General features: G+C 38.7%; 1 protein-coding gene across 2 annotated transcripts in view; it reads right to left on the bottom strand.

Moving 5' to 3' along the window:
• Positions 1 to 5,417: 5,417 nt before the first annotated feature.
• Positions 5,418 to 27,714, bottom strand: part of Cog3 (component of oligomeric golgi complex 3) — a 58,174-nt gene continuing 35,877 nt past the window's right edge. Inside the window, exons 16-23 of one of the 2 annotated variants that reach the window (XM_020151892.2) lie at positions 27,486 to 27,575; positions 24,770 to 24,890; positions 20,690 to 20,778; positions 20,445 to 20,579; positions 15,571 to 15,646; positions 11,377 to 11,504; positions 10,518 to 10,616; positions 5,418 to 7,279 (exon numbers count right to left, since the gene is read on the bottom strand). In XM_020151892.2, coding sequence (XP_020007481.2) covers positions 7,250 to 7,279; positions 10,518 to 10,616; positions 11,377 to 11,504; positions 15,571 to 15,646; positions 20,445 to 20,579; positions 20,690 to 20,778; positions 24,770 to 24,890; positions 27,486 to 27,575 — 768 coding nt within the window. In that variant the 3' untranslated portion in view covers positions 5,418 to 7,249. Of the gene's footprint in view, positions 7,280 to 10,517; positions 10,617 to 11,376; positions 11,505 to 15,570; positions 15,647 to 20,444; positions 20,580 to 20,689; positions 20,779 to 24,769; positions 24,891 to 27,485; positions 27,576 to 27,714 lie in introns of those variants that run through there. The other variant, XR_012436224.1, reaches the window with a different exon arrangement.

Below are 27,714 nucleotides of genomic sequence, written 5' to 3'. Positions count from 1 at the left end.
TGCCACGAGGTGAGTGGCTTTGCTCCACCATGCACTCTCCATCATGATATTCTGCCCACCAAGGTCCAAAGAGATGGAGTCAAGCAACCAGAGTCTAAAACTGTGAGGCATTATAAATTTTTCCTCAGGCATTTATCACAGCAACAAAAAGCTAACAAACACACTTAAAAATAGAACATCCTTAGTAGATCTCAGTTCCCAACAAGTCATCCAAGCCTGCAGCTATCTCTCAGACCCAACCCCAGTGCTTCACCAACCACCCACCCTCTTCAGTCTTCTCACCACATACCAGGATAGGAAGATACCTGCTATGGAATGAAAGGCTCTCGTGCCCTGAAATCAGACAGACTTGAGTTTGGGTCTTGGCACTGCCTCTTACTAGCTGAGTGACCTTGGGCAAGGTAGTGAGCCTTCTGTGATTCATTTTCTTCTCTGTATCTGAGGACAATTTAGAAACAAATTGTAGTAAGGGTTAAACAAGAAAACGTGGGCAAAGCATTCAGAGCAGTGGTTAATAAGCCTTGGCTCTTAGCGTTATCACTCAATTTCTTCTCCATGATATTCGTCTTTTTGTAATACTTCTGAAATCATTCTTCTGTCAATAATTAATTACAGCTGGCCTCACAGAGGCATTTTTGTTTGGCCAGCACGATTTAAAAGGTTTTGTTGCCAACATTTCAAAAGTTAAGATTTTATATAGAAATATGGATTCCCGGCATCTATTGTAATTGCTGCTCAGAGCCAGTTACCAAAGGCTAGACAGAATAACACAATACACATGGCTCCTCAGACTGGAAAGGAAATAACAAACGTGGCCACTCGATGGCCAGGAACTGTAAAACTCACCTCTGTGTTAGTTTTTTAAGGTTGTTATGATGAAGAACCAAAAATTGAATGACAAACAGTTCTAGATAGGAGAAGTCCAAGATCAAAGTGTGGGCAGGGCTGTGCTCCCTCTGGAGGTGCTGGGGAAGAATCTATTCCTGGCCTTTCTCCAGCTTCCAGAAGTTCCCTGGTTCATGGCAGCATCACTCCATTCTCCACTTGCTTTGTGTGTGTGTGTGTGTGTGTGTGTGTGTGTGTTGTATGTGTGAAATTCCCTCAAACTTCCTCTTTCACAAGACTGCCAGTCATAATGGAACAGCACCCACTCCACTCCACTATGAACTCATTGTAACTAATCACATCCTCAAAGACCCTATTTCCAATAAGGTCCCATTCTGATATACCAGGGCTTAGGACTTCAATGTGTGAATTTTGATGGGGACACAATTCACGTCATACCACCCTCTCTGACTCACATCCCTGACACCTCCCAAGCCCTCACTTTCCTGACGAGGACAAATCCTTTTGACTCATTATCATTTCATTTTCAATGACTTAGCAGGAAAAGGCACTTCTAGAAATAAAAACAAACTAGGTTGGACTGTTTATCAATACTAACCTGGTAGGTGACACATGAGGATTTTCTGGAAGGTAATTGATTGGTAACTAAATGCCCGGAGGTAAATGAAGCCTCATTCAATGCCCTCAGCAGGGTGTCAGGCCACGCAACAAATAGACATCCAGCACCCACCATGTACTGAGGAGACAAAGGAGAAAGGAGAAAAAAGCAGGCTGGATTGTAGAATGCAGAAACAGAGAAGCAAGCAATGGCAAAGCAATGAAACTGGTTTATGAAGGAAAACAGTGGAGGCAAACCTGAGGTTTAGCAGAGGGGTCACGGGGAGTCTCTTTCAGAACTGAGATGCAGAATAAAGAGGAGCTGGGGGCACAGGGCATGCTGGGAGTTTCAGAGCAAGACAATGGTGGTGTGCAAAGGTACCCAGAGCCAGACATATTGGAAAGACACTTAAGGGTATTGCATCTGGAGGCATGTTGGACCGTGTCATTTTTTAGCTATCTAGTACCCCCATTTTCTTAACTGATTGGAGGCAGTAAGTAACCTGCCTCCAACTGCAGAAACTAAAAGAATTTAGTTGTATTGGTCAGGGTCTAGTCAGAAACCACATTAGTTATTAGAACAAGGGAACTGTAACGTAGGTTATTAACAAGTTAATAATTAAGGGGTAAAAGAGAACTCTAATAAAAGGAGCAGCAAGCACACAGTAGGGCTCTCTCTACTTCTCTTTTCGTTATTTTGCTTCTTGATGGGCCTCCCTGAAAGACTCACTGGGGAGTGAGAGTCTTGAGATCTTCCTTCTGCTGATAGTCACAGGTACCAGAAAAAGTCATCCTTTCCTATGTCTCCCAGTGTATCCCAGTGTCCCACAAAGCCTAACACTGCAGCAGCTAGTGAAAGAAAATGTTTCAAGGTCCAGCTCCACTACCTCAAGGCTGGGCAAAAGGATGACTTGGAGCTGAGGCACTGCATTTATAACTAGCATGCAGAAGAGACTCCTCGTCCACTCCTGTACTCAGTGGAGACCTGGGGAGACACACATACACACACACACACACACACACACACACACCCTGAAAAACCAGTCACAGAGATACCCAAGCCCTGCTACAACAGTGCTACAATCCATTTGTGATGCTTCCTGTTCTTAGCCCTCTGATTCTCCAGCCTCTGCTGTTTCTTGAGGGACTGTAAGTCCTTTTCCGTCCTTCCAATAAAGTCCTTTCCTGCTCACATCACACAGTGATGTGTCTTCTGTTGCTTGTACTGGAGGACTGAGTAGAAGAAGAGCATGGAGACACAGGGCTTGAGCCCTGCATGATTGGTTCAAGGCCTTCTTTTCCAGGAGCAGGCAGAGGAGAGGTGTTTAAGGACCAGACTCTGAAATAAATGGTTCAGTATTTCCAGCAAAGAATATTAAAAATGCCCCAGGAGAATGGCACTGGAAATAAAAGGGAAGGGATCAGAGCTATTTGAGATGGAGAACAGGTGGGGCTTTATAGTGATGGGATAGGGTCGGGAAGGCTGTATGACAGGCAAGTCATTCAACAAATGCTATGAACACCTACCAGCTGGGTGGGGTGTGAGGATCAGGGAAGTCACCATCAAGCAAAATGGATCATGTGGCAGGTGGGAGGACAACTAGACCAGGTGAGGGAGCAGTAAGTGCTATCCCTAGCAAGTTTTGTAGCCCTGGCACTGTTGACATCATGGGCTGGGTAATTCCTTTTGGAGCCATCCTGGCACTGTGGATGTTCAGCATCTCTGGTCTCTACCCACTAGAGCCAGTAATACCAACCCCTACACATGTGCACACTAGTCAAGACAACCTAAATGTCTCCAGACGTGGCCACGTGGAGCTGAGGGGCGTGAAGAGAAGACCACTTGTTGACACCACTGGCCAGCACGTCTTGGCAAATGTCCCACGTATTTGAAGACAATGTATATCTTGCAATTTAGAGTATTTTAAATTTACTAATGGGAAAACTCAGGAACATTGAGACCACAGTTCATGTGTAAGATAGCTAGACTCTTTTTTAAAAAGTCATTTAGAAAAATAAAAGCCAGTATCTTAGAAAAAAGCAAAAACCATAAGAGTGGTTAAAATTAAAATGGATTAGAAGGATGTAACCAAGTAAAACATATGAACTTGGACTTTAAAAACAAGCTATAAGACATTTGGGGGGCTAGTTGAGAAAATTAAAATATGGACTACATATTCAATACTCCACTTTTTAGGTATGGTAATTGTATTAGGATTATGCAACAGAATATTCTTTAGAGATGAATGCTGAAGTTTTGGGACAAAATGTTTCAATGACTACAGATAATTTAGCAAAATGTCTGCTCATATATACTGATAACTAAGACCCATTTAATTTCATTAAAAGTGTACAAGAAGGCTAGGAGTGCAGCTCAAGTAGTAGAGCACCTGCCTGGCAAGTGTGAGGCTCCAAGTTCAAACCCCGGTAACACTCTAAAAAAAAATGCCCAACTTACTTTAGAACATCCATAGAAAAAAAGTTGGAATTTATATGCCAAACATTTAACAACAGCTTACTTTTGGGGCTCATTTCTGGAAGAGGAAATTATATTTTGCATTAAAATTCAGACACTACAGAAATGTTTAATAATGAGCATATATGAAAATATGTATGTATGACTATTCAAATGGGTGATACTGGACAAGTTTCCAGCAGTTGCTTTTCAAGAGGGTTCATACTGGGGAAGAAAAGAAGAGTTAAAGCTGGGCACGGAGGCACATGCCTGTAATCCCAGTACTGGGAGGCAGAGGCAGGAGGATCATGAATTCAAGACCACCCTGGACTACATAGCAAGACCCTGTCTCAAAGAAAAGGAGGGGGTACTCAAGTGGTAGAGCGCTTACCTAGCAAACACAAGGTCCTGGGTTCAGTCCCCAGTGCCACAAAAAAAAAAAAAATGGGCAAGTTAGCAAAAGAAAGTGTGCTAGGGGCTGGGAATGTAGCTCAGTGGTAGAGCGGTTGCCTAGTATGTGCAAAGCCCCGGGCTCGATTTCCAGCACTGAAAAAAAAAAAAAACGAAGAAGAAGAAAGTGCTCCAGAGAGGAAGCAATAAAATCCCCTTTCCTGAGACGTGGGCTTTCCCAACATCACCAAGTTCCTTTAACCAACAGCTCTTTTGCAGGAACTTAGGTGATTGTTCTATCTTACTTATAAGGTAAAGGAAAGAATTTAAAGATGAGAGGTTGTTAAACCAGGGAAAAAATACAAACTTGTTTTTATAGCTACTAAATTTCAATATAATCATCCATGCTGACAGTACTCAGATTGGCAGTTCTGCAAACAAAGAAAAAATCAAATTGTCTCTGGACAATTTGACCCAATGGCCCATGGGTCAAAGTCTTGTTCTCTAGGCCACCATTATTGGGAGGTCTGGTCACTAGAGAAGTGCCCTAGACCCAGCCCTTGGGAAGGGCCACAAGGTGAGCAGCTTAGCTCTACCACACTCTCCTGCCATCATGTTCTCCCTCACCACAAGCATAAAGAAAACAGGACCAATACTAGAACTTCCAAAACTATGAGTCAAAATAAGCCTTCTGTCTTTATATGTTGATTTATCCCAGCTATCTGTTATAGTAACAGAAAGCTGACTAGTATATCTTTTAACTAATGAAGCATAAAGATGCTTAAGGGGCTGGTGGAAAGCAAGTCTGAGGCTCTGAGCTCAAACCCCAGTACTCCCAAAAAACACCAAAAACATGCTTTAAAAATGTCATTTTATAATAACTACCTTATCAGAGGAATCCACACAGGACCAGTAAAAGCGAGGGACTCTGAGTAGGGCTGCTGGTGTATCAGTGCTAGTAACCTGGCTATACTACTTGCAGTGAAGTTTACGACATGTTTCCACTGGGCAGAGCTGGACAAAGGGCACACAGACCTCTCTCTGTATTATTTCTCACAATTACTTGTGACTAGAACTTATCTCAATAAAAATTTCAATTAAAAAATTTTAAAAAAATTCCAGGACAAAGTAGGAAGCAAAAATCTTTATTTTTTAAAAAATTCATTTATTAAAAACAGCAATTTCTAGCCAAATAATATAAAGCATTTTAAATTAATTATTTCAAAGTATGTACACTCTTGTATAAGTAAGCACTTGAAACTGTACAGATTTAAACAAATATTCATTCAGCAAACAAGCTGAATCACTATCGGCTACCCAGAACTTTATAAGGTACTCGAGTGTTTCTGAAACTCTTATCCTGAAGAGCGTGCACTGCTCTGTACATCACACTGATCAGTCACAATACTGTACAAAAATCATGCCCCCATTTCTCTGGAAAGGCTATTTAAAGACCAAATGTACACATAATATACAAAGGTGTGTATTTTACAGTTTCATTAAACTTTTATTTAAAACAGTAAGTGGAAGGAAATACAATCTTCCTAATTCATTCATTTTATGACAAAGAGAATATGAACCCTCTTTCACTTTACACCCTTCTCCAAAATATACAGTGATAAGCTCCATCAAAGAATGTCCACCACCAACTTAAACTGGGCTGAAGACCAAGTGCCGTTACCAAATGTCAGGCACTGGACAGGTGACCCACACACACTGTGTGAGAGCCCGCACTAAGTGCGTGAAAAGTGCTGAACCTCTGTACAGTCACACTGCCTGCACCATTAGGTCGCTGGCTCCATTCCAGATCCCTCGTCAGTGTCCCACCTCCACAGCAGGGTTTGAATAACTCAGAATTCAGAAAGAAGTCTTTCTGAACCAAAAAGTAGGCTACATTTACTGTAACAGAGGCAAAAACCTATTCAGTTCCAAATTAACAGGAATTTGTAGGAAAATTCACAGACATTTGCAATTTGTGATCCCTGATATGGTGTGAGCAGTACTTGTCATCCTCCTGTTGGTGGGTGAAATGTGTTCTGTAGTGGCAGGGCCAGAGGTTCCAAAGCTGGCACACAGCACAGCACCAGCAATCAGAGAGACACATGAAAGTGCTCACTTTTCAAAGAATGGCTGCAGCGAAGGCAGCGTGCAGAAGGCTAGTAACCAGGCTTCACTCATCAGAGGAGAGAGACTGCCTCTCATCAGGCTTCCTTCTCTCCTTGCTGGGCCAGATTTAAGATACCTTAATTGGTCACTCCTGCTCTTACCCACTCACTACTGCACTGTAGAGCTCCACATTTAAGACCACACCTATCTATGTCAGGCACCCTAGCAGTTCAAAGAGCACAAGTGTTGGGGACTTACACAAGGCCTCACATCAAATCCAGAGAAAGATGACACCTGAATTCCCAGGAAAGCAAGATGCACTCTCAGAAGCAAACAATCCACTCCCAACTAAACTTCAAAATGATGGAAGAAACATTAAAGAGTACAGAAATAAGATTTCTGGAAGTAAACAAATAGTCACTGTGGAATGCTTGGTGGTTGAAAGTGTTGCAGTGTTTCACGCTTTAGCAAACCTTACCCTTAGCAGCTTTCTAGTCAGCTCAATTTCCATAAAGTTCTTTGCACTACTTATTGTAACCTATTTTATTGCACAACTTCTGTGAAGAAACATTTCACTGTGAGCCCTCTTGGCCACCTCTCAACAGTGACCATTTAAGTAAGGCAGTTATTGCTGCTCAATAATTTGTCTTTGGCATTGTGGTGTTTAAAAGGGAAACGCCAATCTTTTCGCTTTGCTCCCGTTTCCTTCTGTAGGCAGCACTGAGCAGCACGCCAATGTGGTACTTGGGTACATTCCCACGTAGGGTTCCTCAGCATCCTGTAGGCTGCAAAACTCCTCAGCCTGCGCTTGTGGGACAGACTGCCAACACACACAGCCCAGCCCGACTGGCCTGCTTAATTAGAGTCCGACAACAGGAAGTTCAGCTAAAAAGCAACAAGAAGGGCTGCATTAGTTCTGCTGTGGAATACCACCTCAGGAGTTGTCTAGAGCCACAAAAAAACATGAAGAAGAGAAAAAGACCAAGATTTTTTTTCTTTTTGAGACGGGGTCTCGCTATGTGGCCCAAATGACCTCAAACCCATGATCCTCTTGCCTCAGCCTCGCAAGTGCTGGGAAGTGTGAGATTTTTACAGCCACTGAACTCTGAGAGGAGCTACCCTCCATCACTGAATCCAGACCCTCAGGCCATTTCAAGTACAGGGATGATGATGGCAAAACACTACACAGACACTTACAAATGATAGAAACACATCCATAAAATTGCAGGCACTTTTTTCTATGCAGAATGTGTTTTGGAAAGAACTATATAAACTGAATTCTTTAAATGGCTTTTAAAATGCAAAGAACAGGCAGAAAGATTAAATTTCAGCTGACACACTAACTGATGAGTGCAGGAGCAACATGACCACTCAATAATGGAGGGCCACGAAACCAGAGCCAGGTTCCCATGGTGACAGGAGGGGAGTGGCAGCCTGTGTGCACCATCTGTCACCCAGCCCAGGGAGACCTGGAGGAAAGTGGACCTGGCCAGGAACCTCTCCACAGTATAGCCACGATCATCACCCTCATCTCTGATATAAATACATGCTGTAGGAGAAGGGTACAAAAAGAAATAATATCAAATCATGGAACAGTCTACGAAATAAACAGCCTGTGGAGACCAAGAAAGGCTGGAGAAGTACTCCAAGTTGAAGGAAACTAAAGAGGTGACTCCTGACAGTAGTGCATGATCTGAGACTGGACTGAGCTGGGGGAAATATCTATAAAGGAGGTTATTAGGATACCGGTGAATTTGAGTACAAGCTGTGGTTCAGATAGTAAGTAGTATCAGTGTTAAATTTCCAGCTTTGATAACTGTACAGGAGCAGGAGTAGGATATGGGAATTTCCTTCCCTCTCAGGAAATATACTCCGAAGTATTCAGAAGTGATGGAGCAGTGTCTCCCAACTTCCTCTCAAGTGACTTAAAAAGAGAGGCCGCAGGGAGAGAGGGGAGAAAACAAACAGGGCAAATAGTAAACTGGGTGAAGGATATATGGGAGCTCCTTACACTGTTCCTGCATCTTTTCTGCAAATTCAAAATTACAATAAAATAAACAGATTTAAAACTTCCTCTCGCTCCTCACTCTTGGTGTTGAATTTGCTTACTTCACTCATAAACAAATGCCCTCAGATGAGCTGAGTGCTTCCATCAACTCCCCATCTGTGCCCATCCACTTGGACTTCTATCAGCATGACCAAAACTCTACATGACTACCAAAGGCTCTACCCAACTATGCGTGAGATTCCATCCCACATCCTGTACTCAAGGTATTTCCCCTCTCTGGATCTGCCCTCTGAACATGCAAATATGTACCCCTATCTTTAACAGCAGCAGCAATGGAAGGATAATTCAGTAAGTAATAAAAATAGTAATCTATAGGGGAAGAAGGGGAAAGATTGGCGGGGACTGGAAAGAGAAGCAAGACTTCTACAAACTCACCTTGTTCTATAATTCTTACTTGAGAACCACATAAATATTTTATGTAATTAAAAAGCAGTATTAAGTCAAAATAGGATATTTTCTAAATATTGAAAGCAAGCCTAACTATTAAGTTAGTGGTGGGCTGGCAGAGTGGCTCAAGCTGTAGGAACATCTGCCTAGCAAGCATGAGGACCTGAGTTCAAACTCCAGTGCCACACACACAAAAAAAGTTAGTGGTGTAACATTACACAGAAAACAGTCACTCCAAATGACTCATAAAAAGTATTTTTGACTGCTTGGGAGATGGAGGTTGGGAGGCTGGTAATTTGAGGCCAGCTTAGGTAAAGTTACTGAGATCCAATCTCAGCTAATAAGCTAGGCATAGTGGTATGCACCTGTAATCCCAGCTATGCAGGAAGGCAAATAGAAGGATCATGGTCCAGGCTGGCCTGGGCAAAAACATAAGACCCTATTCAAAAAATAACTAAAGCAAAAAAGACTTGGGGCATGGCTCAAGTGGTAGAGTGCTTACCTAGCAAACATGAGGCCCTGAGTTCAAACCTAAGCACCACCTCCCACCCAAAAAAAGCATTTGACTATACAACCCTAGAACTAGGTATCCTTTTAAAATATGACCCCCTATCTATCCATGCAAAGGAACATATACAGCAATAAAAAAGAATGAAGTTCTGGCACATGCTACAACACAGATGAGCCTTGAAAACAAGCTAAGTGAAAGATGCAAGTGAAGAAAGGCTATACATTGTATCGTGCCATTTAATATAATACCCAAAAAAGCAAATCCACAGAGACAAAGGAAATTGGTAGGAAGAGAAAGAACAGACAACCTTCTAATAGATCAGAAGTGTCTTTTGGGAGTGACAAAAATGTTCTAGAATGAGAGTGGTGATGGTTGTACAATTTTGTGAATATACTAAAAACTACTGAACTTTAAAAGATCGAATTTCATAGCATCATCTCAACAAAAGACCCCCACTTCTCCACCCCATCGTAGTAAAAAATCTTCAAACAAAGACTGACTCACACTGCCCCAAGTTCCCTTCTTGCCAATCTCTACTCACTGCAATTAGACTCTCCCAAACTTATCTCTCCATCTGAAATTCTCTTGTCCTCACCACATAGCAAATTTTTAAACCACACTAAACTTAAGGCAGAACTAAAACATTGTCCAAAGCACAGGCTACTCCTAATATGTAACAGGTAGTCAATAAGAATTTGCTGACTGAAGTGAATAATGAATGAGAGCTAACAAAAACTGGGCTTTATACTCAATTTTTTTAATTTACAAAGGAAAAAAAAATGAAACACTTCTAGCATATATTCTAATCCCTAAAATAGCTTTCATTTTTCTCATCTGAAATTTGCATATCATTATGCATATTTCAAACAAAATGATTCAGCAAGCAAATTGCCAGGATTTAAGTCTTTCACAAAAAGGTCATTCATCTTAAACACAGCAATTTTCACTACATTAAGGACTAAAATACAACTGAAAACTCTAAAACCATCCCCTAAAGCTGGAGACAGCAATTCAAAATTTGAATTCTTGATCATCCAAATAAAATAAAGTACAAGTTTTTAAATTTAAACTAAAAGCATGCTTGCTCAAACATTATATACTTAAGTAAAACCACCAAGAGGGCCTAAAAGTAGCAATGACCATCAGGTCTGGATTACCTGCTCCATGGAAGGGCAAGCAATGATCTTGATGTCTTCAGCGCTGAACTCTTCCTTTAACAGCACATGGAACTTCTGGAAGACTTGCTGAATGTTATTCTTAGAAAGAAGGACAAGACATAGCAGGTAAGTCAAAAAAAACAGGCACACATATTAAACATGAAGCACTAAGAGTGTTTGGTTGTCATGATTTTTGCCACAATTCATGGAAGAAATGTGTTTTTTATGAGATTGCCAAAGACATCATTTGCTGTCACGGCTGATGAAGATTTATCAGATAATGTTTCCTTGAAAAACTAAACTCTGGCGGCCCCTGTGCCCCCAAAAAATAACAAGAGTCTGGAGCAATTTCTTACACAAAAGATAATAAAGTTTCAAGACATATAAAGTGTACTTTAAGAATCAACCAATGCCTTGGGTAAAGATGTGAGCTTAACATGAAATGGAAGTTTATGAGTCTTCAATTTGCTCTGACACTTAATCCCTCAGTGGGTGCTGTGAGCCATTTATTTCCAGTACTTACTAGGAAAATGGGGCATAATTCCTGAAATGCAGTTCTCTAAATATGAGCTACATGCCAAATAAGGGTCTGATTTTTTGTTTATTAATTTCTACTTTCAAAGTTAGCATTAAAAAAAAACTTACGACAATGTGAGGATAAAAGATTTAATCAGACAGATTAGGCACTGAAATCTTTCAAGAGTCCTAGTGATTATTACACTACATCTTTAGATTAGTACATCAACTTTTTTTTATTTGTTTGTTCGTTTTAAATGTCTGGAGGAAGAGAAAAGTGGCAGGTGAGAGAAGCACACTTGAAGTCACTGGCCAGCATCCAGGTAAATAATGGTGCACTCACCCTAACAGGCTTAAACAAGATGAATTCCGTATCCCTATTGGACAGGTACAGCGACATGCTCCTCAATGTCAGCGGCAGCTTTGCTTTCACTGTCTTATAGGCAGTTGCTGCGAGGTCACCGACCTTTGCTGCAAAGGAAAGTACCCTTGTTAGCACCACAGACAAGAATAAAGGTGAATAAAGACAGAGAAACCTCTTTATGTCCCTCAAAGAATTTCTTTCATGTTTCTTGCTTATTTATCCAGCTTAATCATATGTCCTATAAACAGGGCTCGGCAGCAAAAGAACTCCCCCAGCATGCTCCAGGACATTCACAGGGTCAAAATAGTGTCTTTGCAATGTGGAGATAACACGTAAGGTTGAAAAGAAGTTGCTTTTAGAGACACCAGTAATAATTACTTCATAAGAAATGAGCTTCTCCATCTGCAGAACAGACTCACAGAGGTGCTCTCTACCAGCTTGCTTGGGTCACAGCTTGCCTGTTTTTTCTGACTTATCTGCTATCTCTTGTCCTTCTAAGAATAACATTCAGCAAGTCTTCCAGCTTGCCAAGGGGAAGTAAATATCTAATGCTTACATTTTTATACTGTATTATGGACAAGTAAGAGAATTCCAGAAGTCTTTAAAATAACTATGTAGCCCAGGTGTAGTATCTGCAGGAGAAACATGGAAAGGAAGAGCAATCATCTCTATAACAGCTACAAAGGAAAAGATAATTTCAAAGATGCTCAACCTCGCTCAAAATTAAAGAAATGTAAATAAAAGCAGTGAGATATTTACAGATTGACCAAAAACTGGCAAAAAGATGGTGAAGATCCATGTTTGACCAGGGTGTGAGAAAATAGGCACTGGCCCTCCACAGTCTCAGATTTCATATTTATGGATTCAACCAACTGTGAATCAAAAATATCCAGGAAAAAACTGCATCTGTGCTAAAAAGATATATAGCATTTATATTGTATTAGTTATTATAAGTAATCTGGAGCTGATGAAAGCATGCAAGAGGATGTCCACAGGTTTTTTTGTGTTTTTTTTTAAATACACTATTTTATTTGAGAGACCTGACATCTGTACATTTTGGCATCTTTGGGGGATCCTGGAACCTACCCCGAATGGCTACTAAGGGACAAGGTACCTTCATCAGCTGCTGATGGGAGGGGTATTAGGCAACAGCTAGCAAAACTGAAAGCACACATACTCTTTCACTTAACATATTGACAGCTAAAAATTATCCTATTTAAATACTCAAAAAATACCAACATAACTGTGGAAAGAGACACTTATTAAAAGGAGTATATTGAAAAAACAAACTGAAAATATTTTAAATATCCATTAACAAAATTCCTAAAGAAATAATGCCATGTAGCATTTTCTATGCATCCATTAAGCAGAATGGATAGAGCTGAATACACTGGTACAGAAAGGACTGCAAGATACACAGGAAGTGACATGGGCAAGATAGACTGTACAATCTCACTGGAGTAACTTGTTAGCATACACATAAAAAACTTCAAGAAAGAAACTATAATAGTGGTTATCTTTGAGAGGAGGACTAGTTTGCAGGTAGAGAATATAATAATTTTAAATTTTATACCTTTTCATAGTTCAAATTTTATACATGTTAAAAAATTTTGAGGAGGGTATGATGAAATAAGGTAAGAACATTCTAATGCTCTGAAGAAAAAATACTTCAGGAATTTCTTACTTTTCACTAAATAAATGAAAGCTCCCTTTAAGACACTTACTCTCTAGGTTCTGGTTCCACCATCATTAACACACTTCAGGGATCACTAAATCAGATTTCACAGCTCTTGATAACCAAAAAGTGGGTGCAGGAGCTAGTGAATACAATACCCACTGATTCCTGTAAAGATATATTCCTTAGAATAAATTAACAAACTAGCATCCTAACTCACTGTCTTGGAATTCGCTTATCATGATACTATCCCCAAGTCTCATGAATCAGTAAGCCTGGCATAGAGCAGTGGGAGCCTGGCATAGAGCAGTGGGACCCAAGCCTGTTCCTAAATTGTTCTCCCTTGCCAAGAGGTCCATAAATCTCTGACATTGAAGTATAGACCTCATGAATTACAGATCACGAAAAATCAACTCCCTAAGTCCATTGTGGCTAAACGAACAGAAGATACAACTACAAGATATATTGAATGGCATTGTTACATTCACTGAGATCACTCGGAAACAAACCAAATGGGTTAAATAACAAAACAGCAGGTCCCATTCCAATCTGTCTTTTTGCCATGTTTTCTTTTATCTACTCCTGCTTTACTAACAATAATTTGAGTAATGCTGAAGCACACAATATTCCTCACGCTGTGAATTCTTTTACGACTCCACTTCCAAAGATGACAGCCCTTATTCTGAGAGAAAGGATCTTTCCACAAGGAAAACAACAATACATCAATTACGCACCATGTCCTGAGCTCAGCTGTACGAAATACGCCTATGCCTGTTTGCTGGTTTATCTATTTTAAGAAAGCTTTATTGTACCTAAGAGTTTCATTTACATAAACACTCAAAATACAAATCAGGTCCTGTAAGCGACAGAACCTTACGCTGAAGGCCCCAATAAATCCAAAAATCATGAGAATTCCTCTAACGCTGGATTAGGAACTGATTGTGAGGAAACAGAATAGGTGGTTAACATGGCAGCAGCCTATGACTAGAATTTCCAGAAGTGTCAGCAAAAGAATCTGACTTTTCTGTCTCCTGACAGAACAGGCTACTCATCAGTGTGCTGCTTTTAAAAATATCAAATATTTCAATCTTGTACATAATTCAAATGTTTAAAATAATAAAGAGGGTAGAATATTCACTATCTCTGACACAGAAGGCTAAAAGCATGTCACAACTTTATCTGCAATAAAACAATTCAATGCAAGCCTGTGTTATCACCTCAAAGTGTGCACAGGGAACTTTCAAAATAAACTTCTGTCTTCCTTGCAAAGACAACAGAAAATACTCTACATTTACACATCTTCCTTAAGAGACGCACAGCTACTATTTACAGTTCAACTTCAAACTAACCAGAGGCATTCATAACTGAAAATGCTGGAGGCTTAGAACAGCTTCAATCCTTTTTCCCCAAGGAAATAAGTATCTACAAGTTAGACCATTCTTTCCACATGGAAAACCAATCGCATTAAAGGCTCCACCTAAGCCACCACTTACTGCACCAGCCAGTTTCCATAGAATCACACTTTGATTCTGTCTCACTATGAGCAAAAAAGGACCTTCCAACTTGGGACACAGCTTATCCATAATTAAAACACTGTTCTTAAGCCAAATTGGTGGTACACACCTATAATCCCAGCACTTAAGTGGCTGAAGCAGGAGGATTCATAGTTCAAAGCCAGCTTGGGCTACATAGCAAGATCCTGCCTCAAAAAAAAAAAAAGGAAAGGAAAAGAAAAAACAAAACACCCCACTGTTCTTTCACCATTTTGTTCTTTTTAAATTTCAAAATATGGGTCAGGGGATGGCCAGAGCTATCAATTTCACAAAATGATTTATTCTGGTTTAATGGCTACTTAAACCAAAAATAACCCAGAAAAGTTAGGCAGGAATATGTGTCTAACATCTAATGCTGAAGAACAGACCCCCATCAAAACAAACAAAAGCCTCTAGCACAAAACAATTTACATTTAGGAAAGAGTACGACTGGAAACATCTCAAATATGTCTACAAACCAGGCGATGATATTATCTGTTAAATCCCAACTGACACCACAATTTTTTGAACACCCTAAGATGTCAGCAGAAGAGGAACTTAGAGAAAACGTGGAATAAAATAGTGGCGCAACACTTCTCCATATACTTGAAAATAGGTATACTCTCTCCATAAATTTCTTTCTGTCAAATTATTTTCACAAAGTTCTAACTCAGTGAATAGTGGGTATGCAGAAGTCAGCCAATGCAAACATGTTTCCATCTAACCCACATTTTATTTTTAACTAAGCAAAAATTTTTTAATTCTTCCTTCCTTGGAATGCTTGTTAAGATACAAGCAGTGCTGACCAATTAAGACCTGTCAGCTGCAAACTGAATCTCGAATTAATTCAGATCTAGTATTCCAGGGTGAGTAGGAAAATCAATCCCGAGCTGTTGAAGCAAGGACTATATAATGCAAATTAATAACATCCTAAAAAAGAAATGCAAAAGAGTAAAATGTGAATACCTGGTTGTGCCCAAGGCTGCTGGGAAAGGGTATACTTGGGGCCTCCCTGACTGGCCATTGTTTTTAATGCTGAAACCTAGTAGAAGAGATAAAAAGAAAAGCTCGGTTCACCAATGACAGGTACTGCTTAAAAAGGATACACAACATCTTTCAAATATATTGAAACATACTGATAGGGTTAGGGAATATGGTCCAAGTAGTACAGCATCTGCTTAACAAGCTCAAGGCTCTGGGTTCAAATTCCACTACCTCCAAAAATAAAATCCTGTTACTAAAACATACTGATAATCAAATGTGCAACCCCAACAAAAATACATCATGTCTCACAATCCTTTACAGCTAGCTTAAAAAATTTTAGCAAAACTTCTGTGATTTTAAAGCCTCTGCTATCCTGCAAAAAGTCATGCCAAAGTCCTATAAGCATTTTGCCTGGAACATTTCAGGATTGGAAGGCCAAAATGAAGTACTAGAGAAATGTCAAAAAAAAAAAAAAAGTGGTCTCTTTTAAGTAGATTATATATTAATATCAAACTCTTATGTTATTAGAAAAATGTCAGCCAGAGACAGACAAAATCTTTACAGACTGTAAGGTTCTTTGATCAAATCATAGGCAGAAAGAATGTCATTAACACAAACAGCTTGGTGTGGTGGCACACACCTGGAATCCCAGGTTGGGAGGCTGAGGTGGAAGGATCAAGAGTTCAAGGCCAGCCTGGGCTACACAGCAAGACCTTGTCTCAAAAAACGTCTTGTCTGCCCTTAACGCAGAGAAACTAAAGCAGATACCTTAAAAGCAACTGAGGCCAATAGGAAAAGGGGAACAGGTACTAGAGAAAAGGTTAGATCAAAAAGAATTAACCTAGAAGGTAACACCCACACACAGGAAATCAATGTGAGTCAATGCCCTGTATAGCTATCCTTATCTCAACCAGCAAAAACCCTTGTCACTTCCTGTTATTGCTTATACTCTCTCTACAACAAAATTAGAAATAAGGGCAAAATAGTTTCTGCTGGGAATTGTGGGGGCGGGGGGGAGAGGGAGGGGGCAGAGTGGGTGGTAAGGGAGGGGGTGGGGGCAGGGGGGAGAAATGAACCAAGCCTTGTATGCACATATGAATAATAAAAGAAAAAGGAAAAAAAAAAACAAATAACACATATGATTTTTTTTTTGACAGTACTAGGGGTTAAACTCAGGGTCTTTCACTTGCTAGGTAGGTGCTTTACCACTTGAGTCACATCATTAGCCCTTTTTGCTTTAGGTATTTTTGAGATAGGGTCTCACTTTATACCCAGGCCAGCCTGAACTGTAATCTTCCTATTTGTGCTTCCCACTATACCTGAGATGACAAGCACATGCCACCTCGACCAGCCACTGGTTGAGATGGGGTCTTGAATTTTTTTGCCTGGGCTGGCCTTGAACCATGAACCTCTGATTTCCACCCACTCCCTTGAAGTTTGGATTAAAAGCCTGAGAAACCATACCTGGTCATAAGATTTTCGAGTATCACCAAAACATAGTAAGTCGCCAATGAGTGCTAAAGATACAGACATGGAAGTCCATCTTCTACTCATCTCTTTTCATTCCACAACAATACAGAGAATCAAATACAGAAAACTCTACTTAGCTGCTTGAATAGGGCTGTTCCTAAGATAGAACACTGTGACAGGAAGAAGGGGTGACTGGAGAAAGTGAGAGAGATAAATTACATAAAATATTTTTTTTAAATGGGTAGTCATGTGCCAAAGATCCTGGCCATGGCCTTGGCCTCATGAAGAAGACTCATTAGAAAAACTTAAGCACCAACTCTTTATAGTTTTCTCATAGGCCAAATATTTAGACAGAGGATGAACAGAAAAATGCACATTAACTCTGGTCTTTCTAGCCTTCTTTCCATTTTTATTTTGTTTCTACTTTCTCCTTCTACTCCTGGACCACTCTAGGGCTTTGCTCACGCTTTCCCTGTGCATACAATTGCCCTATGCCTCCTCTCGCTCAATTTCTCTCCATGTCTTTATTTTTCATTATGAAATGCAGCTTTTTAAAAAACAAATCACTCACGATTACAGCTTAACTAGGTGATGCTAAAAGAAAAATACACTCACAATTTAGTGTATATTATCCTTAATGTTTTCCAGTGTAAAAATACAAATATACTCATGCACTCATTTATAAAAATGGGAACACAATGCTCTGTAAACTTTTTTCTCACTTAATCTATGTTGTGCACGTTTTTCTGTATCTAACAGTTTTGATACTATTGGCTGCCTAGTATTCCACTTAAGTGTTCCAGACTTGAACCAATTTCATAATGACATATGTTTAGACTGTTAAAACCACAAACCATATTCATCTCTGCTTACTATCCAGATAATTTACTTATCTTTAAATCAAACCTCAAAGAACATTTTCTTCAAAATGTTCCCAGATTTATATTTCTCAGATAATCTCTCCTGAGAAAGTAAGAAATGGCTGTTCTTAGGAGGGAAAGCCTTCCCCAGTTAGCCTTTTTGTAAAGCTAGGGATAAGCAAAAACTCATTCTCATGATTACCCTGCTATATACATTTTAATCTTTACATATTTTCCTATCTTGATTGTCTACTCCTTGAGAGTAAGAATATTATACATCAAGCTACATGATGTAGGTACATGTGTACTACATCAAGAAAAATTTAAATTTAGTTAGTGAAGTAATCAGTAACACTTCAGAGGGAATACTACAAATAAACTTCCAAAATTTTATCAAGTTACTTTAAAGAAAATGAACTTTTTTGCATGTTATTTTAGATATAAACATGAAATTATACTTCCTTTAAAATGCCTTAATTTAAAACTCTTTACTAAAGCAAGATCTCCACCTCAAACTTGTTTTTCCCTATAAAATAACATTTATACAGCACTTTACAAAGTGCTCATGCACGTATTATCTTATGTGGTCCTCATAATGGCCTGAGGTAGGGAGGGTGGATGCTGTAGCTTTCCCCATCACTGCAAAGGTTAGAAAACAGGCTGAGAGAAACTAACTTGCCTATGATTTCCATCAGGAGGTAGGAGAATGGGTCCAGGCCCAGCTTTCCTGGCTTCAAGTTCTATGCGTTTTCTATTGTGCCCACTACCAGTCAAAGTCCTACTCAAGAGTTTTAAGCCTGGGCTACATACCAAAGACTCTGTCTCAAGAAAAAAGCCTGGGAACGGCTGTTCAGGGATCCCTACTATCCATGTGCAGCATGTCCATAGAGAACCATTATACAATTTAAACTCACAAAGTTTCCACAGAAACCTCTCCTTCCTTTTAAAATATTCTTAGGATCTAGAGATTTTCAAAAGGCACAACTGCAGAGTTACACCAGTGTCAAACTTACACTAAGGTTCTGATTTCAGAAAATTCACTTTGCTTTGTTATTGTACAATACTTATCTATAATATTTCCTAACAGAATTAATATGGATGCTTTCTCAAAAATACATGTTATAATCTATACACTGGTTTTCCATGAGGATGTAATTTCAGTAAAAATGGTAACTTATCGCTATTACAAAGTATTAATACTTGCATCTTTTTTAAAAATTGAAACTTGGTTTAAAATTTTTTTTCTACCACATCCTTTTACATTTTTTTTTATGGTGGAGAAAAAACACTTACACCCATATTCTAAATATGTGGCATTAATGGATTAAAATCCACTAAACTAATACACATCAATGATGAACAAAAGAATAGTTTAACATTTCTATATTTGCCTTTTGTTGTCTTTATTTTTAATTAATATCTTCTTTGTCGTGGACTTTAGGCATATTAGTGTTGATGAGCCCAGCAACAAGCTACAAATGAACAATTTGCATCGTTGTTTCCTAGTTGTTCCAGAGATATATCCTGTATGGCCAGTTAAGACTAGTCAAATTTGAGAGAAAAGGCCATCATATTTTTATTCTTTTTATAGTGTCCTCTAACACAAATCTAGTGTAGGAAGAAAAGTCTTAATAAATGAAAGCATTTCAAGACTTATAAAACATCTTTAAGACCTGGTAATGATTTTATTTCCAAAAAAGTAGTTAGGTTTGACTTGGGTACTGGTAATCCTACCTACTCTGGAGGCAGAGATCAGTAGGGTTACAGTTCGAAGCCAGCCCTGGGCAAATAGTTCATGAGACCTTACCTCAAAAATGTACAACACAAAAAAGCTGACAGAGTGGCTCAAGAGGTAGAGTGCCTGCCTAGCAAGCAAGAGGCCCTGAGTTCAAACTCCAGTACTACAAGAAAAAAACCAAACATAATAATAATAATTAGGTTGAAACAAAAATGTCAAATGGCCATGATCTGCTTTTTTCTTTGCTGGCACGCACCAGTCAATGGATTTTCACTTAGGAGATGGGAGAGTCAGACCGTCAAATCCACTTATATTTAATGCATATATCTGGCAGTTAACAATGCACTGATAGAAAAATCTTCATTTCTCAATTATTCATATAAAGTGAAAGGGCCAACTAGCATGTAAAACAAGGAAAATATCCTATTTTAAGTGGGAGAAAATCCTGATACAGAGACTGCGGGTCACCCATACAGATCTAGGAGCATGGGAGATTCCCAGAGACAGTAACTGAATCCTGTTAACTCACATTGTAGATAACAGAGCGTTCTCTCCAAGGGTCAGCTAGAATCACCTCTGCAGTATTTGCACTCTTTCTCTTCCAAAACTAAAACTTTGCAACCATACATAAAAGTTGCAAACCAAAATCACATGGTGATTTCCTACACAGATTCATTAGGATGTGGGCTTACATCTCCTTCCACCCAAGTTACCACAACATGGCAATGCAAAAGGAAAGCCAGGGAAGAATGCAAATGACTTTACCAAGTAGACACCTTGGTCTGTACCTTTGTCATGAACTCTTCCAGCTGCTCTACAAACAGCTTGGTCTGCTGCTGAATAAACTGTTCACAAGCAGACTTTAGGTGCCGGTCTACATCTTTCTTAGAGTCAAGATAATGTTCTCTTATCTCAGGAGTACCCTGAAAAAGAAGATGACAATTTCTTCCATTTTTATAAAGTGCCAAGAAATTTCTAGACATGTAAAAATGTCATTTGCCTCCCACCACCAATGAAACAGGCTTCTTCTCACCTCCAACAAGAACTCTATCAAGGCATTGTTGCTATTCAGCCTAAAAAATCTCGGAACAGTCATAGGGTTCAGGATTTTAAATGCTGCATCTGTGAAACAAAATTACTCATCCAGTGAACATGTACAGTTTCAACAGAGAAGCCCTGTGTAATACATGCTAGTTCTCTACTGTCATAAAGCCAGAAGGCATTCATCTTCACCAAGTCACCTCCAGGAGTACCAGTGACAGCTATAGTTCCCACATAGTTATTTTCCAGAAGTCAGAATTGCAAAATGACTATTAATCTCAATTATCCATTTACAAAAAAAAAAGAAAACTGAAAAATGGTATAACACCATAAAAATTTCACTGCTTTACTTCTAGATGTTAAGTAGGTTTTTTAAAATATGCATATACTTACCCAAATTCTTAAGATTCTGGCTGGCACAGAATTTATTCACTTGAAGGGGAGCGAATAAACTAATGTGTCAGCCAGGAAGAAAACACCAAGAGGACGTATTTACCCCTCAACCTCCAGACTAACTAGAATCTATGCAAAGTACTAACTGAGGTCTCATTGATGTTCAAATGCAATAAGATATGTTAGTCACAAAAGGTTAAGGCTTAAAAGTGAAGATAGCAAGTATTATTAAGGGATAGTAAAAAACAAAAAAGATCGGTGCTTTGCTTTGCCACACTGGACAAAGCAAAGTATGAAATGCTTCGCCACACTGGACAAAGCAAAGTATGAAATGCTTCCAACCCTGGTTTTACAAGCACACACCACAATAATCCTTACTGCCTGGTCTTAATTAGAAAGAACCTCCTCTATCAGATTCAGTACTAAGAGTAAAGCTTTAGTTAATGGTTCTTTGTGTCGGTTCTCTTCTGTAAGATACCTGAAACATTCTGTCTCCAATAAAGAGAATCAAATTACCATAGGGTAGGTTTATATAAGTGTTATAAATATGGAGGAAAACAAATTTTGCCAAAATCTTAGGATACTTCATTTTCTCACACCTCAATGAAGCTACACTAGAACCAACTGGCAACAACCTAAAAATCAGAAAAAAAAAAAAAAATCAAAGAAGAAAACCTCAACCCTAATGTATCCTATTATTATCAGTAGCCAGGAATTCCTCAAGGTAAAAGCACCATTCTCACACCTCACATTGAAAGGAAAGAAGGAAATCAACTTGAAGAGTTGGGAGATGGAAGATTCTGATACAAATGTGTATTTTTTAAAAATGTGCACTTTATATACGATGGAGAAAAGACAGCCTCTTCAACAAAAAGTGCTGGGAAAACTGGTTAGTAGTCTGCAAAAAACTGAAACTAGATCCATGGATATCACCCTATACCAATATTAACTCAAAATGGATCAAGGATCTTAATATCAGACCCCAAACTCTAAAGTTGGTACAGGAAATACTTTGGAACTAATAGGTATAGGCAAAGAACTTTCTCAATGGAACCCCAGCAGCACAGCAACTAAGAGATAGCATAGATAAATGGGACTTCATAAAACTAAAAAGCTTCTGTTCAACAAAAGAAATGGTCTCTAAACTGAAGAGAACACCCACAGAGTGGGAGGAAATATTTGCCAGCTACACATCAGACAAAGGACTGATAACCAGAATATAAAGGGAACTCAAAAAACTAAATTCTCCCAAAATTAATGAACCAATAAAGAAATGGGCAAGTGAACTAAACAGAACTTTCTCAAAAGAAGAAATTCAAATGGCCAAAAAACATATGAAAAAATGCTCACCATCTCTAGGAATAAAGGAAATGCAAATTAAAACCACACTAAGATTCCACCTCACCCCTCTTAGAATAGCCATCATTAGCAACACCACCAACAACAGGTGTTGGCGAGGATGTGGGGAAAAAAGAACACTCTTACACTGTTGGTGGGAATGTAAACTAGTACAACCACTCTGGAAAAAAATTTGGAGGCTACTTAAAAATCTAAACATAGATCTACCATATGACCCAGCAATGCCACTCTTGGGGATATACCCAAAAGAATGTGACTCAGGTTACTCCAGAGGCACCTGCACAACCATGTTTATTGCAGCACTATTCACAATAGCCAAGTTATGGAAACAGCCAAGATGCCCTACTACTGATGAATGGATTAAGAAAATGTGGTATTTATACACAATGGAATTTTATGCAGCCATGAAGAAGAATGAAATGTTATCATTCGCTGGTAAATGGATGGAACTGGAGGTCATTATTCTGAGTGAGGTTAGCCTGGCCCAAAAGACCAAAAATCGTATGTTCTCCCTCATATGCGGACATTAGATCAAGGGCAAACACAACAAGGGGATTGGACTGTGATCCCATGATAAAGTGAGAGCACACAAGGGAGGTATGAGGATAGGTAAGACACCCAGAAAACTAGATAGCAATTGTTGCCCTCAACACAGAGAAACTAATGCAGATACTTTAAAACGATAGAGGCCAATAGGAGAAGGGGACCAGGAACTAGAGTAAATGTTAGTTTGAGAAGAATTAATTTAGAAGGTAACACACATGTACAGGAAAGCAATGCAAGTCAACTCCCTGTATAGCTATCCTTATCTCAACTAGCAAAAACCCTTGGTCCTTCCTATTATTGCTTATATTCTCTCTTCAACAAAATTAGAGATAAGGGCAGAATAGTTTCTGCCTGGAAGCGAGGGGGTGGGGGGGAAGAGAAAGAGGGTGGGGTGGTTAAGGGAGGGGGCGGGGGAAGGGGGGAGAAATGACCCAAACATTGTATGTACATATGAATAAAATAAAAATATAAATAAATAAATAAAAATGTGCATTTTAAAAGCGAAAGTCAAGAAATCTGCCTCCTGTGCGAAAAAGAAAATGACAAAGTAGGTAAGTAAGACACACAGGCTTTACAAAACCATAAAGTATTCTCTATGGTGAACAAATCAGAGCATTAAGAGGAAAACAGGGCAAATAGTTTTAATATGACACATCAGGAAGCCACAATGGAGCTCAGCTGAGTTAAATTACGTCCACTGTCTTCTAAATAAGGACAGTAATTAGGGAGCTAAACTCCTGCTATCTTTGGAAATTATGTGCTTGGGGTTGCTCTGAATCACAGAATCACAGAAAATAATTTGAGGCACTGTTTTCTTAGTTGTCCCAACAGATAAGAGGAGTTAATTCATTACATAAAGGAATTGGCTTAAGGCATAAGAGCTTAAAGCTCTTGAAAATGATTAAGTTTTATAAAAATGTGTAAGTAATGAAGGGAAATGATTGATGTTTATGGTATATCCTTAACTGCTTAAGATCTACAGCTTAACTACAGTAACTACTTTGATCTTTTAAAAATCATCTCTTAATTCAGAGACAAATCATTAGGATGGATGAATCATCTTTCCCAAGGCGAGTCAACATTTATCAGCAGTTCAAAGACCCTATTTACAAGAATACTTAACAAGCGGCTGATTTAACAATAAAACTGTAAGTTTATTTAAGCACCTAAAACTTAAGAACATTAACCTAACATATTAACATATATTTTCAATTATTCTTAATAAAAATAATAAAAATTATTCTTAATAAGCTTTATAACTAGTGAAGGTATGAGGACACCCTCACATGCTCCTTTTACCTAGGAAGGTGGGGTAGGGAAGCTAAAACATCCATCCAAAATCACACAAGAGCCAGGGCATGATGCAACAGGAACAAAGTCTGACTCAGACTCACAGGCAAGTATGTCTTTCACTTTACTCTGACTTCCTCAATTTTCATAAGCCAACAAATTGAACTCAATGCTTAAAATCATCCCAATCAGTTGACACTCAGTAATAAGCTATTACATTGATTTTTCTCTTTCTAACTGGCCCTGGTGATACGTGGCCGAGCCTAAGAGAAGTAATACTATATCACAAGTTAGAATGCTTCAGATACAGTTCCCCTCAAAGAGAAAATAGAGCAAGTTAGCTTAGTATGAACAAGTATCACATATTAGCAAGCAAAGCATGCAAAAAAAATTGCAGATGAACATAAAATAAACCTATAACCTGTGCTGACACATCTGGACAAGTCAAACACAACCAAGTGTGCCAGCCAGGAAGACAAAATACCTCTAGTTTTCTTGAGGTCCAGGGAAATTTCCTTAATGGTGAATTCAGTGTGAAATGGAGCAATTTGTTCACGAAGAATCAAAAGGTGCTTAATTAAGAAAAGTTGTCCATCAATCTGAGTCTAAATTACAAAGACAAAAAAATAAATATTACCAGATTAAACCACAATAGAAGTATATAAAATATGTGTTCTTAACCAATATTAATTTACCTAAATTTACAGCCTCAGAGTGCCAATATTCCTTTGCTGTGCAATGAGTTCTCCCCATGTTACCCATGTTAGAATTATGTGGAAAAAATCTTGCTTCAAACTCAACACTATCACTTGCTCTATTAGAAAATTCTAAGAAAGTCAGACAAAAGGCTGTCCAGCACCTCATCTAGAAAGAGAAGTCAATTCTTTTTTAATGGTGCAGAGGTAGAAGAGATGATGCAGCTAATGTCAACAAAGAGCAGGAGACCTCAAGTATGAGCATGAGTCTGCCCTCTCAAGGCCTTTGGGAAGACAGTTTTCACTATGTGGTCAAAGTGATTTCAATATCCAGAACATCAGACTTACTCCTATTTACACAAAAGTACAAAAGGACTCTCCAAATGTAAAATGATTTAACCTCACCATCTTGGAGTATCCTGCTACCAGTGAACAATGACTCTACACCCTAAGAGTCCTGCATGCTTTCCTGCCCCCTCATGACCTATCCACAAGAGCCTGTGATTGAAACTATTAGTTCTCAAAGCCCTGACTCAATCCCAAAATAATAAATAATCATACCTCTCATGTTAGAAGTCTGTATATTAGTAAAAGCAAGGCTATATTTGTTCCTTCTTGCTGTGTCTCAAAACAGAATCTTATTTTGAAAATATCTCTAATGAAATTTTTTATATTACATTAGAAAAAAATAAAGAAATCCTTTAGTAGCAACATAAATTTTAAAGGGGTTATTAAACAAAGTGACACCTTCCTAGCTCTCTCTCCTCCCGCTTCTAATAAACATAATCAATGTAAGAATGACTTATGGGATAGAAATTCACTTTGCATTCTAGAGCATCAAAAAAGTACAAAATGCTACACATTTTTAATACTTGCTCTATTTTAAAAGTAAGTTCTTTTAAAACTGATGGCAAAAATAGTATCATTTAGCTTTCGTTTATTTTATTAAAGCTGTAGAAATCCAGCAAATAGTATCATGGTAATTTACTGGTAAGCTAAGTTTCAATTTAAGTATGAAGAATAATTCTTGTTTTCAAAAACTAGAAAAACTAAAACATTAGGCCATTTTCACTGGTCACTTCTAAAAAGCTGAAAGGCAAAAGTCCAAAACACAACCACGAAAATAAATGAGCTAGTCATTATCAAACTGAAGGCTTCCTCATATATACTTAAACCACTTATAATATGTAGGAAACAGAATTAAGTAAGAGAGGATGGTCTACAGATAATGAGGACAGAATATGTAAAAGGCTGTAAAACAAACAAACAAAAACGGCCAGCAGTACAAGAGGCCATAAACATATGTGCTTTATTTTAATTAGGTCATTCTTTCCCTCCTCATGATGTAAGAAACATATGTTCCCTGTAGAAAATTTGGAACATAAAGAAATGTACAGGGAATGGGGGGGAGGCAGTTACCTATAAGCTTTCACTGTTATTGGCAACACATTTACACATTTTTTTACTATGTAAAGTCATACTGAATATTTAATTTGTACATTGCCTTTTTTTTTCTCTTAACATGTTCAAGTTACATTTAATTGTTTCGTGTTTTAAATTTAATGGCTGTATAATATTCTACCATATGGAATATGCCCCAATTTAGTTCCTAAGTGAGAGGTCAGACTCGCAAATACTATTTAAATTTAAATCTGCCTTTCTATGACTTTATTTTCCATCCTCTCCTAGTCCCTATACCAAAATTTCATTTCAACTCTCCATTCCACAAATGGGAAAATACAGTGGTTACAAACAGAGGTAGAGCTGTTTCCAGCAACAAGATGACAAATTCTTCTCTGAGGAGTCTTTTTTTTTTTTTCTTGAAGTTAGAAATCAAGTTTGTAAATCTAGAAGTTACAGAGTCTGAACACTTCAAGCAACAATGAAATTCTGGCTGGATGCAGCCTCCACAGCCCCCTCCCTGTAGGCAACAGGAATTTATGTGGAGGCTAATCAGAGCAACACTGCTGACCATGCTCCACTTCCTGACAAGGTCATGGGACAAGCCAGCACCAGAGCCATCCTGATTAAAAACCTTAAGCTATGCAGTCATGGCAATTACTTTTATTCACACAACCTAAAGGCCACAATTGCCTGTCCTCAAAACTGGCTGATTTCCTCCAGATGAGGCCATTTAACTATTAAAAACAATATTGTAGGGATGATTAAACAGCTGTTTCCTTAGAAACAATATGATATTCTAAGGCAACAGCAATACCATTTCCCCAGTCGCTAAGGTAGTAACAAGAAACATTTACCCTACAGAATTTATAACCTAAGTGCCATTTTTGGTATGTTAGAAAGTTGGACTCTCTTAGACAGTGCATGCAGTCTTTATTGAACACTACCATGAAATGTTAGCATCTTTCAAAGGGCCTCAAAATTCAATAGTAAACAAACACATCTTACTGCCAAAATGCATTTAAATTTCTGTGCCTATAAATAAATACTGTATTGAACAATATTATTATAGGTAACAAAATTTCACCTAACACTTCATCAAACCTTGTTTTTGCTGATAGACTCTGATGCTCCCAGTAAGGACTGAATGCAAGCAGACAATGCTTCCTGTGATAATCCTTGGAATACAGCCCTCTGGTGGAATAAAAGAGAAACATCAGCCTGTGGCATTTCACACACACACAGGAAAATTCTAAGCCATAAAGGCAACAAACAGTGATCAATGGATTAATTTCTTACTGGTTATCATTACTCGTGGAGTTTTCTATTCCCA

This window comes from Castor canadensis, chromosome 10 (genome assembly GCF_047511655.1).
Source record: "Castor canadensis chromosome 10, mCasCan1.hap1v2, whole genome shotgun sequence".
Taxonomy (NCBI): domain Eukaryota; kingdom Metazoa; phylum Chordata; class Mammalia; order Rodentia; family Castoridae; genus Castor; species Castor canadensis.
This window is presented reverse-complemented; position numbering and strand designations above follow the sequence as displayed.